We start from the raw sequence: 19,380 nt of genomic DNA, 5'->3' as shown, positions 1-19,380 counted from the left end.
TGATATGGGGAAATTTTTCTGCCATAATTCGAGAGCACACATTTTCAGTCTTGGAAAATGCTCTCGAATTATGGCAGAAAAATTCCCCCATACCTGTGTGGCTACTATCGATTGTAGCAAATGGATAAACAACGACCTCAGCTTTCGGCTCCGTGTTACACTAAATGTCCGCCAGCAGTGCGCTACTGACCTTAGGAAGGAGTCTGTGTATTTTATATATATATAACAGAAAACATATACCTCTAACAGAAAGTGTATATATCTATAAACCTATCCATCACGGATAGGTAGATAGGTTGCCACAGGCACACCCACTAGAAGGAAACAAACGCACCCAGTATAATGCTTTGGCTGAGAGGTTGCCAGGCAACTGTACTTTTCAGTTCCAAGCAGGTGGTTCAGCCAATCAGTGCCAAGGAAAATAAATGACACTAGTACATTGGGAGCTAGTTGCCTGTCAGGTAGTATTGGACCAATTTTAGTTTCCCAAACTACACTTTCTTTTGAATATTTTCAGATTTATTTTAGTTACATTTGGAGTTACATTTCAAAGAAACATTTGTGATTACTGAGCCTCAAATAGGCCGTGGTCCAGTGTCTGAAAAATACAGCTGAAACAAAGTAATGACTTACAAAGTCTGAGCTTCCTGCAGTGACTTATAATGAATAATAAGGATAATTGTGTTCGTTTTGTGCTCTGACGTCTTCAGTAGAGATGCAGGTCTAAAACGATTGATTTCTAGAAGAAATTGCAAAATAACTCAATTTATTATTCGTTTTTTCACTGACAAATCAGTTTCTTGAAACCAGAACCTCTTAAGCTGTTTTTAAAGCAATGTTTTTAAGACATTACATCGAAAGAGGCATTCATGCATGTTTAGGAAATTAATAATTAATTTTGCTTAGGTGATGGATGGAAGGTGTCTTTGTAATCTACATTTTAAGCTAATATAAGTGACTAGCTGTTTGGATTTCTATAAAGCTGAGGTTCACTTGAACAGATTTATTCAGGCTACGACATTAATAAATAGAAATACATAGAATTTATGACAATAAAATTACGCAGAGTTGAAATGAAAAGTCTGACATGTAAAGCAGAGACTCAATGAGGGAACATGCATGCTGCTTTAAAATCTTTTGAAATCGCAGATGCGGTCATAGCTGGTAAATAACACCAACGTTATGTACAAAAACAAACAATTTTGACCAAACTTGGCAAGAATATTAATTTAAAACATTAAAGAAACATAAAATACTTTGTACAAAAGCAATATTTTCTATCTACATCATCTATAGGTTGAAAAAAAAACAAAAAAAACTATTCACAAATGCAAAATGTCTAACTCAGACTACCTCACTATGTCTGAAAAAAGGGATTTCCACATTACTGAAGACTGGAAAAATGTGCTGAGCGACACGGCCTTAATCCCTCACCTCCAAGCTGTTCACTGAAACGTCAGTTTGTTTTTTTAAACTGAACCCAGACACAGATCAACAGACCATCAGATTACAGCTGGAACGTTTCTTTAAGACAGAAATATGGAAGAAATGAAGAGATATGCAGCGTCATAACAGTGGCGAACCAGACAGGAGGCACAAAACACCAAAATATAGACCAGAAAATTTAGCAAAACAAATAAAAATTAAAAGAATTGATTTGTTGCACAGATTATACATTTGCTGTTTTTGGTGAGACAGATTTTCTAATTGTTTTTGTGTTCCTTAAGGTCACTTTACATTATATTTTTACTTGTGTTATATCCAAAAATTTGAGACGCAATGAAGTGCAACAAACATTCATCTGGGTAAAAAGCTGTGAATAAATGCATTTATTATTGCAAAATCATTATTTGTAACTGAAAAATGTACAAAAAATTTTGCGTTGGGCGATATGTGTTTTAAGTTTTATCACAATATTTTGTGATTGCGATAAAAGTAACAATAAGGTCTGTTTCTTCCTTTTTTTAAAGTTATTTTAGCAGTAATCATAAATACTGCTCTTGAAAAATTTGATATTTACATTTTTTTGCCATTTATTGATGTTCTCTAAAAAACTAACTAATTTCTACTAATTTTTTTTTAAACAAAATTAGTAGAAATTTATCATGAAAAACACCAAATTAGAAATTGTTTTTATTGTAGTTAGTGAAATCGGCAGCAGTTATTTGGAAATAAATTTCACTGAAGGTTTATTTTAACTTTAAACTTTACTTTTTAAAGCAATGTTACACTCTCCAAAATACCTTTAAAACCATAAAATGATCCACAGTGGAGCAGAGTTTAAATATAAAGGAATAGAAATGTTAGTGGGATGAAAACTAAACTGATCGTGAATTATTATTGTGTGGAGAAGAACCTGATACCTACAGTTCAGTACAGTGGAGGATCTGTAATGCTGTGGGCTGGTTTCTCTTCCAGAAATCCTGGAAACCTTGTTAGAGTGAACGGGTTTTGCTGCAGGTTTTCAGTGTGCTTATTTTGCTGCAATAAACAAGGAATTTTTATAGATTTTTACCAGGAGAGAAAAAGCCAAAGAAGGGGCTGTAGATATTTATGATGCACCTGTTATAATAACTATGTTTGTAAACTCAGGAACAGAGAAATGAAAGCAAAGTGTGATCTCATACTTGGATATTTCTAATCCAAAAATGCATTCTTATCTCTTCTGAACCTTTTTCAATTACAATAGCAATAGATAAAGGTCCATTAAACGTATTAAAGCAGCTGTATTTAAGGTGAGTTATCCTCTGAGCGCAGAGTTTATCAGAGGAAGTCGCAGCACGTCCGCTTCCTATCGTGTTGTGACGATCAAAGCAAAACAAAAACCCGTGGTTGAAAAATCACAGCCATCTGGTCGCATTACCTCATGTGAGAACCCTGGATTTTATGGGATTAAATCTCCCCGAACCAACATTCTGGTTGTATTTTAACATCCGCAGCGGGTCTGGAGCCGCCTTGAACGGCAGAGGATAGGAAGGGGGTGTGTGTGGCAGCTTCTGCTGCTGCTAGCTGCCATGCGTCACACCTCAGGGAGGTGATTGCGTCTGTTGCGGCTCTTCCTCCGGTCCAATAGGGGCCTCAGTTTGGCCAGGTCCCCCCTGAGGGGCCCAGGTGGCTGCTGCTGCTGCCTCTGCTGAAGCTTCTGGAAGTCCTTCCTCTCTTTGCAGTACTGCTGAACGGCCAGATTCTCGGCGGGGCTGAAGGCGGCCAGTAGGGCTTTGGGGTGCGCGGCGCGGGCCCAGGCCCAGGGCGCCTGCTGCTTGTCCGCCAGAACGCTCACCATGGTGTCGCTAAGCACATGCAGGCGGATCTTGGCGACGGTGCGCTTGAAGCCGTTCTCTGTGGTCAGGCAGTAGTAGAGGCCGCGGTCGGACTGCTGGACGGAGCGGATCAGGAGGCCATGCTCAGTGGAGAGGACCCGATCATTCAGCTTCACCTGCAAACACAGAATCATGCAAAATTCACTTTTTGCACATTTTTGTGCTTCCGTTTGGGTCAATAAATCAATTAATTGCTGCAAAAATACCAAATATTACCAAGTACTTCTAATCTGGTTTCTAGAGTAAATATCTTATTACATTTGAAATAAGACTAAACTAAAGATTTAGAAGCTTTTTTAAGTAAATAATTCCTTAATATTGGTGAAAAAGTGCTTGTTCTATTGGCAGATTATTTCACTTACAACATGGGGAAATTGTCTTGTTATAAGTACATTCATCTGCCAATGAATGCAACAAGTACTTTTTCACCAATATTAAGGAATTAGTAACTTAAAACAAGCTTCTATATCTTGCTGAAAAAATATTTTAAAATTAGTTTAGTCTTAAATCAAGTTTACTAAGATATTTAAAGTAGGAACTAGACAAAAAAAACTTGGTGTGATTGTGTGTTTTGCAGTGCGCATGATAAATTAAAGCAATGGTTTAATGTTTTTCTCTCTTTCCATCAAAACTGGTTGATAAAACTCTTCAGTCTGGTGTTTTGGACTCGACTATTGCCTCTTTTTGAAAAACAACTTTGCTTACAGACGCTTATTAATTCATTTTATTTGTTGTTTTCTTTATTTATTTTTAGATATTTAAAATGTCTTCTAGTTCCAGTGTTAAATGCTCACTAGAATTGAAAGTTTATTGATCTTCGAGAATTTGTTCTTGCTTTATTATGCCATTATTAACAAGATATTATTTGAAAATGGTCTTAAAACAACAATATTATCAATTATTGCAGTAACTTCTGGAACAATTTATTGTCCAGCAATATATCTTATCGTTACAAATCTAGTCAAGCAATTGGAACACCCCCCCCAAAAAACAAACAACACATAGTTGTTCTGGCAATACCTTCACGTTTTTTGGTGTCTGGAAAAAGAGCTGTTTCAAAAACCTCCCGATTGTTAAGTCACACTGTGCCGGCATGTCAGCGGTTATTACGCTATTTCAGCAGCTGCTGGAAAAATACAAATGTTTTGTAGTTGACTCACCATCCAGAAACCACTTGTTGCATTCCTGTTGGTTGTGCAGGAGGCTCCATTAATGCTTCTCAAAGATAAAATTGCGTTTGATTGACTTTACATGAAGCTTGTAGTTTTAATTAGACACATTGTGATCCTTTTGGTTACTTATTGGTAATTTATTAGCAGTAAAAATGACATAAGTGCTTCAGTATCACCTTTAAATTATTACACCTATCTAATAACCCTCATCCTTAGCCTTAATAATCCATTTTCTGTCACATATCTTGACAGTTCTCGGTTCAGCACTACATAATTCCTTCGTGATGCTTATGCATATTTGTAGCACTACATTATCCTGTCATTTTAGTTTCAGTTGCCCAAGAAAAAAACTTAAACTTACTCTCCAACTAGGTTAATGAGGGTCTGATTTGCAAACTGATGCACAGATGCCCAGATGGACACTTGGGGATCAAAGTGGGGTACCATGTAGACGCTCTGCCTGGATGTGATGTTAAAGCAGACATTTTTCATTCTAAAGGTCTGATCCATAAAAAGATGAGGGAAGAGGATTAACTAGAACAGTGGTCCCCAACCCTGGTCCTCAGGGCCCACTGCCCTGCATGTTTTAGGTGTTTCCCTGCTGCTGCACACCTGGGTTAAATGAATAGGTGATTAACCGACTTCTATAGCAATTGCAGGAATGCAAAGGAGGTAATGCAATCAGATGAATCAGCTGTGCTGGAGTCCGGACTCATCAGAAACATGCCGGACAGCGGTCCCTGAGGACCAGGACTGGGGACCACTGAATTAGAACACATGAAACAGAAACCCTGAGTGATACTTTATGCTTTTTGACAACAGCCTGGAATATAAGTTGGTGATTTTGGAAACTGTTTTTAGAAGCAGTTTCTTCTAAAAACAGTTTCTACTGATTTAGATGCAGTATCTTTTAAAAACAGTCTGCTTCTTTAAATCTACACCAGAAAACTAATAAACTAATAAATTATATGAATAATACAATAATACAAAACCCAATACAGTTGGTTGTAAGTATTTTTCCTATAGAAATGCTTCTTAAATAAAAATAACTCAGATTATTACTACACAGAGACAGCATGGAAATAGAGATTATTTGAACATTCAAACAATTCCTACCAGATTTGCACCACAAATCTAGAACAAACCTCCAGAAAACTGCAAAACAGCTGAAACACTGACAAAAACATAAATGTTTAGAGCTGATTTTTGAGCCATAATGAATAAAATATTACTATAAACATATTGATGTGTACTGATGGCACTTGACAAAGGTTTATTGGTTTTCTCAATTTTTGACTATGTGATGTCTTCTGTATCTTTTGTGTTTATGATGTAAAGCACTTTGAGCTGCCTTGTTGCTGAATTGTGCTTTACAAACAAACTTCAACGATTGATTGATTGATCTAAGGAGGGCCAAATATGTAATAGATACCACGTTATTGAATGAAATTGCGATGTGGTGTTATTAGCTTTGATGGAATCTGAAGATCAGACAGATTATATTTAATCAGGCTCATCTTAAACAGCCATAAAGGCAAACCATAAAGCAGACTGTCGACTTCTTCAAATGTCAGACTGACCTCTTTCCTCCTGTCGTTGTCCCTCTGAATGATCCAGCGAATGGACGCCTGAGGAAACTTTGGAACGCACTCCAGGAAGGTGGTGTTGTTTTTCACGCCATACTGCACCATCTCTGCGGCGTTCCTGTAGGCTGATAAGCACACACACTCCGAGTCAGAAGAAGAAGAAAAGAGAAATCTGACTGGAGTCTCAAGAGTTGTTGACATGCAGCTCAGCTTAAACCCCCATCTAGACATTTGAGCACAACGTAATCCCTTCGAAGTTTCAAACCAACTCGGTTTCCCATCATGCCGTTCTGTTTGCATTTAAATGGCTCAATCAAAAAGCTGGAGTTGTGACAGAGTTGTGACTAATTGGTGATAACGCCATATGGCTCATTCCCCAAACTCTTTATGGAAATGGGGGGAAACACCTGGGAGCAGATTTTCTGTACCTGTTTATCAGGATGAATATATATTAGAGTGAGACATTGGTGCAGATTTTATTTTTATAAAAAGCATAACTGGCAAAAAACTATGGAGGAAATATTTTCTTTTGCGTTCGCTTGCAATAAATTAGAAAATGCAGCTTGGTCTATTTTGCATAAAATCACAGTGACGATAAAATTTCCTCAATCGAAATGCATTTCTTTTATGAAGCTCTTTTGTGCAGAAAACTGGTTGAAAACCAATTTAATAGCTACATGGTTGTGTTTGTTTGGACTGTACATGAAAACCCTTTATTAACCCTTCAGACTAACCAAAACTGTCAGGCAGAGTGAAATGCCTCATTATGTAGGGTTGTAATAAACCATCATTAAAACAGCCGAATGTAAAAAAACTAATTTTTTATCGTTTTGACTTGAACAGATTCAGGTTAATACAGAGGATTCTGGTTATGAGTCTGAAAAGGAAACAAAATGACCAAAATTTAAATCTTTAGCGAACAATATTTCAATTTAAATGCGCATAAGATCTAAAACATGTTTGTTATTAGAAGTACAGAGATTAACCCTCCTGTTATGTTCCGGGTCAAATTGACCCGTTTTAAAATGTACAAATAAAAAAAAAATAAATAGAAGCATTTTTTTTGCATGAAACGTTTTCTATTTGTCTTAATAGGTGCACTCTAGACATAAGTTGAAAATTTATTCATTTTACACATTTGTACCAAACCCTAGGTCTACTTTTTACATCGATACTGTTCGGGTCAATTTGACCCGGCAGTCAGGTTAAAGTGCAAAAAAAGATTTTAAAATGTCCAATTCTATATGTTTCCCTGCAGTTATGAACCATATTTCACCACACACACACTCACACACACACACACGCAACCACACACACACAAGCCCACTTTCTCACTATTCTCTTTACTTCACTAGGAAACTGCGAGAAAGCAGGTGTTCACACAACCTTTGACGGGAATCTTTTCTGTTCCTGTGGACAAACTCCACCCACACTGAGTGACACTCAGCAGCAGTGGAGAAAAACATAAATACTCTCTGCATGACTCATTTATCTTGATTTTAATCAGCGGGTCAATTTGACCCAGAACAGTATGTGTGTCTCAAGTTCAATTATAAAGATCACCCTTTGGTAAAAAAAAAAAAAGTATAATATAAAATAATTTACCAAAGGTCAACTTCAAGGAAATTATTGTTTTTTTGTGTCTAGGTTTCTTTCAGTGGACATTAAAAATCTAAATTCCATTTTTTATGTCCAAATGAGTAAATGAGCAGGTTGTCGTCATTGATCCTTAATTTCTGAGAAATAATAAAACATCATTGCACAAATATTGATTGAAATGGTTAGTATTGGAGTTAATAATCAGATACAAAAATGTTTTGGAGGAATTTTTTGGTTTCTGACACTATTGCATGATTAAACACTCCCTGGGTCAAATTGACCCACGAACATTTTTGCTGTACCCTAGAAACGAACATAACAGGAGGGTTAAGACGAACACAGTTTGTGATTGCTTATTACAGAATACGCCACTTTGTTACTTTACCATTTCTAACAATAAGAATATTATTACATATAAAAACAGCAGAAAGCATTGCAATATACTGTACGTTCAGGGATTTTATTACACTTTGCCTTGATTTTTACAGTTCTTATTATGTCTTATTACATTTTGAAGTCCGATATAATACATAATTTCTTATTATTTATTACCTTATTACATGGCGCATTACCCCATAAAAATATCTCAAAAATAATCCAAATAATTTGGATGTTTTCTTTCTGTTTTTCTTTTCTATCGACAAAAAGTTTCTGTGATGTTTACATTTTAGATTAGGAATGGAAAGCCCATGTTTGAACTGTTTTCCTCCAGCATTTTGCACAAGTTTGTGGTGCGTTTAAACAAAAGAGAAACATGAAACAATTAAAATGAATTTTACAAACAAGACATTAACATACGTTGACAAACTTTATATTGTAGCAGGAAGACTTTCAGTATTCAAGATGCCGTGAGCTAACTATTAAATACGTTAGTGCGACGGAAAGCAATAGTTCTACGACGGCGTATTAAGGTCATTGTAGATAGAAAAAAAATAAATGTACATTTCCACCAAAAAACTACAATTTTGAGATTAATCTTCTAGAAAGTTTTGTAGAAAAAACAAGAGAATTTTTGAGCATCAATAGTGGAAACTTTGTCATTTTGAACTTTGAAGTTTCCATGTTTTTCTAGAAAATTTCGGAGTTTCAAAAGTCGCAAATTTTCAGCTTTGAGCTCATAGATTTCCAAGTTGTCTCTAGAAAATTTCTGAGATAAATCTGAAAATTTCTGAGTTTCCTGGTGTAAATTTACTCCTCCTTTTGTTTCTATCTACAATGTGCCATTGTACATTTGCAAGATTACGCAAAAGGAAAGAAAAATTCCCCCATGTCCCTTATGGGGCTCCGTACAAAACACAATCAGATGAATAAAATCCCCCACATTAGTAGGTTTATAAATTGCCGGGAAGGCAATAACAAAACTGTTTCTCTCTGTCAACTTATTTGAAGGGACAGTAAGAAAAAATTACTTAGCTAAGGCTTGCTGATTTGTCCTTGTGTGGTTTAAATTAGCCAGAAAACCAGATTTATTTAAGTTTAAAAGTGACCTCATAGCAGCTGTTTTAATACCTTTTAAGTTGAATCCTCTACACTGAGTGAGTGGGTTTCCGTGCATTATATCCTGCCTCCTGCTTCTCCTTTAAAAGAAAAAAAACAATATGAATATAACACAAAACTCAAAGCGAAAATACACAGTAATAAAAATCCCTCGGTTCTGTGTTAGGAGGTTTCGATGCCAGAACGACATGAGGAAAATGTGACCATGTTGTTCAGCCGAGTGGCGCTCTCATGCGGAACAGCTTGGCAGAAGGAGCTTGTTAACAGCTGACACATTTCAGAGCAGAGAAAACATAAAATACACACAGAAAGTTGAGCTTTTTGTTCCGGGACCGAACTTAACTCGACCCGGGACCGGCTGAGCGGTCGGGAGACGAGCAGCTGGGCCTCACAGAGACCACAGGCGCGTTCGCTTAGAGGTCGCTCATTCCTGACGCTCTGTGTTACGTCTGGGCAGGAAGAGAACGGAAACGAGGAGTTTGTGACATCAAGTGTTCACTGATGGACCATGAGGACAGCTTGTTCTATTCTTGAATAGATTATGAATCAGCTGCTGACCGCAATCTGGTCCGCTCATTGATTTCATATTTGTTGAAACTTATTAATTACAACATTCTCAAGGAAGAAATGATAAGAAATACCTTGCAAACCTGTCCACAATGCTTAAACTTTTACACATTTTGACACTTTATAACCGCAGACTTTTGGGAGATTTTAGGTTGAAAATTCAAGCAGCAAGAAGTCTGTAGCTTGGCAGCATCATGCTGTGGGAATGTTTTGGAACTGTAATAACTAATTAAGTGACTTTTGAATACAGTTTCTCTTGATTCAGAGCATACAAATATTTGTCATACTTCTCACATTTTTATTCATAAAAGTTTTTAAATCCATTAAACATTTTCTTCACAATTCCTCAAAATTCTGACTTTTTCAATATTCTAACTTTTCCCACAGAATTCACATTTTTCTCAAAATGTTGACCTGTTTCTCAATATTCTAGTTTCTTCTCAGAATTAAAATTTTTTTCTCAAAATTCTGACCTCTAAATTTTTTTTAAAAATTCACACTTTTTTTCTCTGAATTCTGACATTTTTCCCAATATAATTTTTTTTTCTCAGAATTCAAATTTTTGATGTCAGAAGATTAAACTCAGTTCTTTTTTTTCCCAGTTGTGCTAATCCTCTTCCATATACATTTACAAAAGAATTACATTTTCTTTTTTATTGAACTTGTTGAATAAATCTAATCCTGATTAATAAACAAAAAACACAAACATGACTCAGGTTTTTGTGTATTTTTTTCCCTACATTTTCATCTCTTGCTCCTTTGAACCTAGTCAGCGTCAGAAAAGCTGCTTTCGTGGATACGTCATCTGGAGCTACACAGACTAAAGCTGCAGGCGGCCGTCTCTACCTTTTCCCGGTGGGATAGAAGCGTGAGCAGCTCAGCCCGTCCCAGGCGCAGTAGGGGTCCCTGGCGAGGCAGCAGTCTGCACAAGCCGAGCCGTAGGCGTGGCAACGGTGCAAGGAGACCTGCGAGACCCCGAACTCAGAGCTGACGTACAGCTGTTGCTGCAAAAGCAAACAGTTCAGATGTCAGTCCCCTGTTTGTTTTAATAAGTGTCTGGATGACAGCAGAATGAGGCAGAGTGCTGAAACAATTATTTTCTTTGCTTTTAGGCTTTCCCCAGGAGATTTTCATTTTTCACCAATTACACATGGCCACAGATAATAAATAACACGACGCCATATTGGGGTCATTGTAGATAGAAAAAAGAAAAAGGAGAGTCAATTCTCGTCAAAAAATGTCAAACATTTTCTAAACCATTTTCTGAGTTTGAAAGAAAAAAGTCCAATTTTGAGATTTCTAGAAAAAAGGTAGTTTCTGAGGTAAAATTTTTTTCCAAATTTGTTAGGAAGAAAATGCAGACATTTTTAAATTGATCTCAAGAAAAAAACTTGAACATTTCAAAAGTCCAAAATGTTCAACTTTTGAAAGACAGAAAATTTCCAAAAGTTGAACCTTTTTTACTTTTCAAAATTTCTGAAACTAATTTAAAAATGTCTGGGTTTACTGGTGGAAATGTAATTTTTTTCCCATCTACAACAGTGCTAACATGGCTTTGTAAAACAATGCATCAAACTGAACTCAAAATAAAAGGGGAAAGGCTTTTGGGGTTGCTTACTTTTTTGGACGAGATTCTCAAATTTGTGACAGGAGCTTGATTCTGGATGAAAAACAACAAAATGTGAAAATTAATATACATAAAAAGCCTCTTCACTTACAACCTGATTTTTGAAAGCAGCCATCAGACTAAATTTGCACTCCTATTTCCACTGCTGAGATTATTTTTAGTGCAACAACAGAAGTGGAAATTAAATCTAAAATCAATTTCTCCTGGTTTCCTTGAAGAAATATCTCGTGTGTTTTCAGAACAGATTCCAGAGAGCGCTGCAGCCCACGTGGCGTCGGGGATCAAAGGAGCCGGAGCGTCGGCGCAGATTTCAGCCAGGATAAAGCAACATGTGCGAAGGGTCAGTCAGGGTAGCAGCCAGACGTCTGTCTGTCTGTGCCAGCGTGTTTCCCAGCAGTCTGTGCTGCATCAGCCTCAGCGGTGCCAACCTGAATCCGTCACCGCTCTGCGTTTGATTTTCAGGAGAGACAAAAGGCAGACGGGCGTTCAGACCTTAAACACTTCCAGCTCCTCCAGGACCAGATCGCCATGCAGGGACCGGTTGCCAGGCAGAACAATCACCTTCTGGATCGTCCCTTTGTCTGAGGAGAGAGAGGAACAGAGGGTCATCAGGCTATTTAAAAACAGAAACAGCTCAAAGGTGAAACTGTTGGAAAGATTGATTCACTTTTACCCCAGGATTTATTTAGACCATCAGAGGCTCAGAACATTTGGTTCATGGCACAATTTCAGATTTTATCTGGTTCAAAATTTCAGATGTTTCACTTTTATTGAGTCGATATGCTAAGTTTAAATACAAAAGGTTCATGATGCAGAGAACGGATGGATGGATGGATGTTTATTTTCCACACTATTTTCTTTTCCTCTCATTCTGTAAAACATTTTGGTCAAATTCCCAGATTGCGTTTAAAACAGGAATAAACTGGAATCTCCTATTCTGGCCCCAAGGAGGTCAGGACTCAACATCCACCCAACCCCCCCACCATCACCGCCACCACCATCATCATCATCGGTGTCATCAGGCTACGTAGGAGGAAGCTGAGCACCACCATCATCATCAGCTCCTGTGAGCGTCTGATAAGAGCGCCGCCTCCTCCTCCTCCTCCTCCTCCTCCCTGAGTCAGCCGGCGCTGGCTTCTCTTCAGGAATCCAAACATCAGAGCGGCGGATCCGCAAACACCAGCAGCTGCACCGGAGCCTCTCACCGCCGCCTGATGCTAATTTACACTCAAAAGAAAATAAACGCTCCATATGCTCAGCATGCAAATACAAGCTAGGTAGTTTGTGATACAGACAGAGAGACAGAGGCCTCTGTTCAAACTGTGACCGTCTAATTAATGAAGCAGTTTCTTCATGTCTTCCTGAGTTACAGCTTCACATTTACATTTTGTGTCCCTCTGGGAAAATGTACATGATTATGCAGCGTTTTGAGTCATCAAGCCTCTGATGAATCACTATTAGTCATTTAGATTCTTGTGTTTGCTTATGGAGATTTTAAGTCACTCCTGTTGCTTTTTGAGCTTTCTTCCCTCTTTCTCTACACCTGCCTTCATGTGAATCTGTTGCTCACTAATTATTTTCCTTTCCAAAATGCTTCCACGCTCTAATCATAGTGTCTTTGTGACTTCTTTTAATCTTTTATAAACTCCCTCACTTATATCCTCTCTTCACAGTTCATATTGTTCCAATTCCAGGTGGTTCAATCATTTTAATTATAGTTGTAAATATAAAATTGTTTATGTGAGCAGCTATTGTCTGATCTATAAGGTCAATGCACATCTTTGTGACTAAAATGGCGTCATCTCTCGACCATATAATTTCACAAATTGACATTTCAAAAATAAACTGGAAACATGGCAACGTCAAAAAATCTTTTATTTTTCCGACAGGATGAGGCGTTTTTTTTTTGTGGCTATGTCGAAATTGGTTCATTTAGCAAGGCTGTAATAGAAACCCTTTTTCTAAGACAGAAAGTAGTTGGAGAATTATGTTTATTAATGACTTATTATGTGAACAAAAGTATTCACTTGTGATTTTAAACGTGTTTCTTGTTTAATGGAAACGTAGGAATTGTGAAATTGTGTTTTCCTCTACAAGAAAAGCCTCTTATTCATTTTTATTGTTTTTTTTTACTATTATTGACTGAAAGGTGCTAGATACTTTGAGTTAAAGTAAAAGAAAATACATATTTCTTTGTGCAATAATGGTCTATGTCATTGGAGAAGTCAGAATTTTAAAAATAAAGGCAAACAAGGAGGATTTTTACAGCAGTAACAAAGACATACTTGGAATAGAACAAAAGGATGGACTTCATGAACAAATGAAGCCAAGATCATACATGATTTTAATTTGAATTAGAATATTAATGAAAAACAAATTCTAATTTGACATTATATGAAGTTATTTTTTTTGCGCTCTTGTTTTTTAGCAGTTTGTAGCTGATCAAAACATAATTAAAATCTTTAAAAACAATTCAACGTTTCAGTTAAAAATTTGTTTCTGTTTGAGGTTTTACATATTTGTTGCTCCAACATTGAAAACAGGCCAGAATAACCTGATTGACCCGAGTGAATCGGTACCAATAATCAACCCACATCTATTCCTCTATCAGTCCAGCTGCAACACAATCTGCATGCTGTAAACTTTTCTATCTGTTTATCTGATAACCGGCTGGTGGAACAGGACTGCACTGAGCAATCAGTTACATATAAAACAGCTCAGTGACGGGAATATTAAACCAAAAGCATCAAACCAGTTATTTAGTGACAAGAGACTCATAAATTCATGCCTGATGTTATTTAAAATGCTTCTGTTACACATAAACATAAACAAATTAAATGGGTTTCTTATTCATAGTTTGTAGGTCATATGCCACATTTTATATTTGAGAGTAAAAATGTATGTTTGTAACAGAATATTAAAATGTAATCTAAGGTAAAATGTTGCTAGTGTTCATGTGAGTTAAAGAATGCTGAATGTTATTAAATTTTAAAAACAATATTTCCCCTCAGGAAAACATTAGACTGATTTAATGCGAACTGAGTAGAATAAAAATTTAATATTATTATTACTTATGCAGGACTAAGTACATTTTTATCCATCTTTAGGTGAGTACAATGAGTTTTTGACAGTTTACACCATCTTATTTTTGTTGAAAACAAATAAAAAAGACGCAAAGCGACATGGCTGCACACGGTTCTTACCTGTTCCCAGGAAAAGCACCTGGTAGTTCCCGTCTGCAGCCATGACCTGGTCCACCGCCACCGCCGTGTACCTGTAGCTGGCGCCGGTGCGGACCACCAGGGGTCTCCGTCCCACCGGGTAGATGGCGTTGAACATGACCGGATGGTTCCGGACAAAGTTCACCACATCATCTGGGAACTCCTTCGTGGTGTGAATGTCGGGAGTGAAGGCTCCGCCGGGACACTGGAAACACAGTTTATACAATACCTTATATAAATAATATCACAGGTTTAAACCAATAAAATCTATATTATTATCCAGGGAGTCATTTTATTTAATTTCCATAACAGGATGGCACTCAAAGTATCAATAGTATTTACTTAGATCTATTTTTTCTTCACATTATACTGGAAATTATGTGCAAATATTTTGTTTGCTTTTCTTGGTTGAATGCACTGCAAAAACAAAATCTTATCAAGGACTTTTGTTTAATTTCTTGTGCAAATATTTTACTTGAAATAAGACAAAACTGACTTACAAGTGACATTTCAGCAAAATATAGGAGCCAACAATTCCTTAATACTGATGAAAAGGTACAAGTTCAACTGGCAGATTATTTCACTTATAGTAAGAAAGTGAAATAATAATAATAATAATAATAATAATAATAATAATAATAATAATAATAATAATAATAATAATAATAATAATAATAAAAAATAATTTCTTGCTGAAAAGTTGTAAGTTAGTCCACTTGAAATAACAAACATTAAGACATTAGCAGTAGAAACTAGACCAAAAATACTTCATAAAATTTTGTGTTTTTTCAGTGTAGTTGTTATTTACCAAAAATGATGAAAATAAAATAAAGTATTTTCAAAAGGTCATACAATAATTGTAAAGGTCACAAGCCCCTGATTTAGGATTTTTTCGGGTGATTCCAACATGTCTGACTTGTTCAACCTTTTTCTAATTTTCTCTAACATTTAGAATCTTATTGGCTGTTAGTTTATTTTTTATTTTTTAACCACATCATCAGGACCTTGTGGTGACTTTGCTACAACGTCGTCCGCTCATAGGAAGGAACTCACTTGCAGCTAACTTAGCCGTTTGTGTATAATCTTTGATGGACTTTATTGTTTTTTGGAAGCCTTCCCAGATTGTTGTGGAGCAGCAGTTGCTTTTCTATCTTTCTGCCGTGGAATTGTGTTTAGTCATTCAAGACAAGCATTTTATAAAATCTCCTCCTTTCATATAAGCTCATGAAGTGAATTAAATTAGAGTCAGCTTTCCCTTTAAAGACCCGTACAAGCAGTGATGATGCACTTATAGATGTAAAACTATTGAAACTCACACATAATGTTAAAATAAATGAAAATATGTTATTTTATACTGCATAGATTTCTCTTCTGTCTGCATTATAATGTTTCTTCCTTTCTTCCTCACAAAGTTTTCAATTATGCTAAGATTTTATGCTCCCAGAAAACTGCAAAAAAGCCGAAACACCGATGATGGCGTTTGACAAAATGCAATGTTTAGTGCTTGTTTCATAAATTTAAACTGTCTTGTTGCTTAAATGTTCCATACAAATAAACTTATTAAGGTTTATTTTGTTTTTTAAACTAAAACTGATGAGAATGAGTCTTACTGTCCCGGGCCTCGGGTAGGGAATGCGCCCCTGGAAAGCCACCCACTGGAAGTTGGGTCCGTCTCTGTGAGCGAACGGCCCGTTGAACACGGTCAGGATGTCCGCCATGTTGTATGCACACACTGCTGACCCTTTGAAGACGGAGCTGCAGGAATAAAGCGCATGTATAAAATTAAAAACCGCAGCCGGTAAGAACTCCTGCTCTTCCTCATTTAACAACAACGTCTCAGAGGACGTGCGAGAGAAAAAAAAAGGCCTGAAAGGAAGTGTTGTCAAACGCCACTGAAGGCAGCTCACCTATTTCCTCTTAAATATGTGATGTGGCTTGGCTCAGATATTAAAAGCAGCTCTGAGTAACACATAAAATAACATCTTTGATGGGAAAAGAAACTGAATCTTACTGTGTAGAGACAGAGAAAACAAAATTGATGGTTCCTACATTACAGTAAACTCTGTATGAACCTGAGGTAACAAGTGAATATGAGAAAACACCAAATATGGATTAAGTTGCTTATTTTTTTTCTACGAGCAATGAGATTTTTTACTCAGTTTTTAGGCTAAATCTGAGCTGCTCGGTTTATTTTGTGCATCTCTTTAGATAACGGTTGATAGGTTTATTTTGTCATAACCTGCAAAGAACCAGCCAGAGACAGAGATTAGGTTTCTTTTGATTTCTTTTCTGCAGAATAGGAGAATTGAGAACAGACGCGACGAATCGCTGTCAAACACTGTCCGGACTCAATTCTACCAGTTCTTTCTTTGCATTTCTCTTTATTGTATAGAAAAAGGAGGTTGGGCTTCTCTTCACACAGTCACACAGAGAATTGACCAACCGTCTTTACATTCTGGAACCTCTCATGGACATGCCCTTATAAGGGCATGTGGCTGACCACAACTAATCAGTTACATATGGAACTAATAACACATGAATGTTTAACGTTTTTAGCTTCTAAGCAAACATCCTAAACAAAGTTAATAACATACTACAAAAGAAAGAGAAGTTAAGTAAATATAAAAAGAAGAATAATATGAGAGTAATAATATAAAAGAATAATATGAAAAGAATAATATGAAAACATAACTTGTAAAATAAACTCATGAGTAAATGAACAGGAGGATAACTTTCCTAACAACGGTGATATAAGTTCTGGATTAATTTAATGATTCCTTTTTCTTTATTCTTTATTTTACTTAGACCAGGGATGTCAAACTCATTTTCATTTGGGCCTCATCAAGATCATGGATGTTCTTAAAGGGCCGGTTGTACCAGAATGTATTGATAAAACCCATTAACAAACTGTTAAAAACATTAATAAACAGCTGTGTCTGCACTCAATAAGAACTTCTTAAAATTAAATAACATTGGACATATTTTGAAACTGATCAGTCCCTAAAAGGAGTAAGTGACTTTTTTTTTCCAATCAAAGTCACTAATTTGTGGAGATAATTCAGAAATATCTGCAAAATATTTTGTAATATTTGTGCATACGCATCACAGCAAATGTGACTTTTTGTTTGACAACAAACTACTACTGGACGTCAAGTAAAGCTGAGGAAGCAGTGCAGCAGAAGGAAGAAACACTGCCACCTGCAGGTGGTAGTTAGCATCACATAAACACAATGTTTTAACCACTTTGATGGAAAATTTGCAGTAAACTCACAACTTAAGCATTAGTGTAAAAACGTGTGAGGACCTGTATTTGTTCCATGATGGTGAAATCGCAAAGACTGCTATTGAAATACACAACTATTATGTTAGAGGTTTTATTTATGCACTCCTATGGAGTCCAAAGGGCCACATAAATAGCTACGGTGGGCCAGGTTTGGCCCCCTGGCCTTGAGTTTGACGCATGACTTACTGAATTTAACTAATGTTTCAATTTAAAACATCAACCTTATGTACAGAAAAGAATAAGCAAGTTTTTCTTCTTTTCCAGTATTTATGATCGATTTCTGTACTTACGGAAGATTAGGAAACCGAAAAAAAAAAAAGTACATTTTTACTAGAATTGGGCATTTTTAAAAAAGTAAAGCAGAAGATTCAGTATGCTGTGGGACTTTTTCCTTTTCCAAACGCTGTGGAAACCTAATAAGAGAGCATGACATGAGCAAGTCTTAGAAAAACCAGGACATGTCCCAATATGCAAAACCCTAAAAACTGATAATCGTCGCTGCAGAGAGCGTGAAATGAAAGATTTCCTGCCACACAAGTTCTATAAAACAATACAAAAGAGCAACGTGATGCGATGGAAGAAAGGCCTTCCTCTTGTTATCCACTCAGTAATTAACAAAACCTCGGAGGCCTGCAGTAATGTTACAGTTGGCTGCATCAGCCTCACCTTGTGGATGTGAAGACTCCAAACACCAGCAAGCCTTTGGGCTGATCCGTCTCCAGCAAAAACACGCTCTCTGCAAGGACAAACAGAGGAACATTCCCAAACATTTTCCTCCTTGTCCTTCAAGCCTCCGACAAGTTCTGGATGCACGAGTCAGTGAAAGCCTTCCTGTCTCGACATGAAGGGAAACGCTGGTGTGCTCAGAAAATAAGAGCAAGGTCAGCAAAGGCAATACTGTTCACAAATCTGACGATCTTAAATCAGAATCCAGGTTAAACCTCGGATGGCCGGTGGAGTGTTTATGGAAAAATGAACCGCTGGAAAACTTTAAACTGTGACGGCAAGAGTTTAAAAATAATGACGGATTCGGTCTTTGATCTTTGATCGGACTACAAAGGATGGTGGAGCGTGTCTGACTGCAAAAACACAGAATTGAAATAAGACAAAACTGGCTTTTCAGCAAGATACACACTGCAAGTGCTTGTTTTAAGTAAATAATTCCTTAATATAGATGAAAAACGACTAGTTCTATCAGCAGATCACTTCACTAATCATAATATTAATAATCTGCCAATAAAACTAGAACTTTTTCACCAATATGAAAAAATTATTGGCTCCAAACAAGATCCTGTATCTTGCTGAAAATGTTCTTGCAAGTTAGTTTTGTCTTATTTCAAGTGTCCTCAGATGAAAATACTTGGTAAGATTTTTGTATTTTTGCAGAGCAGGAGCTTTTATGACTCAATAATTCCCTAAGTTTGAGCAAACGTACCGTACTCATTTCACTAGCAGAATTTTTTCACTTACAAGAGGAACTAGTACTTTAAAAAAAAATCAATATTAGG

General features: G+C 36.6%; 1 protein-coding gene and 1 long non-coding RNA gene across 4 annotated transcripts in view; both read right to left on the bottom strand.

The window, feature by feature from the left end:
• Positions 1-749: 749 nt before the first annotated feature.
• The window catches only part of sema3c (sema domain, immunoglobulin domain (Ig), short basic domain, secreted, (semaphorin) 3C), a 70,344-nt gene continuing 51,713 nt past the window's right edge, over positions 750-19,380 (bottom strand). For all 3 annotated transcript variants that reach the window (XM_032589336.1, XM_032589334.1, XM_032589335.1), the window contains 9 exons: positions 18,539-18,608; positions 16,200-16,344; positions 14,572-14,794; positions 11,861-11,949; positions 11,360-11,401; positions 10,588-10,745; positions 9,187-9,254; positions 6,073-6,203; positions 750-3,436 (listed from right to left, as the gene is read on the bottom strand). In XM_032589336.1, the coding sequence (XP_032445227.1) occupies positions 3,020-3,436; positions 6,073-6,203; positions 9,187-9,254; positions 10,588-10,745; positions 11,360-11,401; positions 11,861-11,949; positions 14,572-14,794; positions 16,200-16,344; positions 18,539-18,608 (1,343 nt within the window). In that variant the 3' untranslated portion in view covers positions 750-3,019. The remainder of the gene's footprint in view (positions 3,437-6,072; positions 6,204-9,186; positions 9,255-10,587; positions 10,746-11,359; positions 11,402-11,860; positions 11,950-14,571; positions 14,795-16,199; positions 16,345-18,538; positions 18,609-19,380) is intronic.
• On the bottom strand, positions 3,495-3,798 carry LOC116736691 (uncharacterized). Its single transcript, XR_004342655.1, has 2 exons — positions 3,750-3,798; positions 3,495-3,591 (listed from the first exon to the last, which is right to left on the bottom strand). It is a non-coding gene; the product is annotated as an uncharacterized LOC116736691 (long non-coding RNA).

Source organism: Xiphophorus hellerii, chromosome 17, assembly GCF_003331165.1.
Source record: "Xiphophorus hellerii strain 12219 chromosome 17, Xiphophorus_hellerii-4.1, whole genome shotgun sequence".
Taxonomy (NCBI): domain Eukaryota; kingdom Metazoa; phylum Chordata; class Actinopteri; order Cyprinodontiformes; family Poeciliidae; genus Xiphophorus; species Xiphophorus hellerii.
The sequence above is the reverse complement of the archived record's forward strand: the minus strand, read 5'-3'. Positions and strand labels throughout refer to the sequence as shown.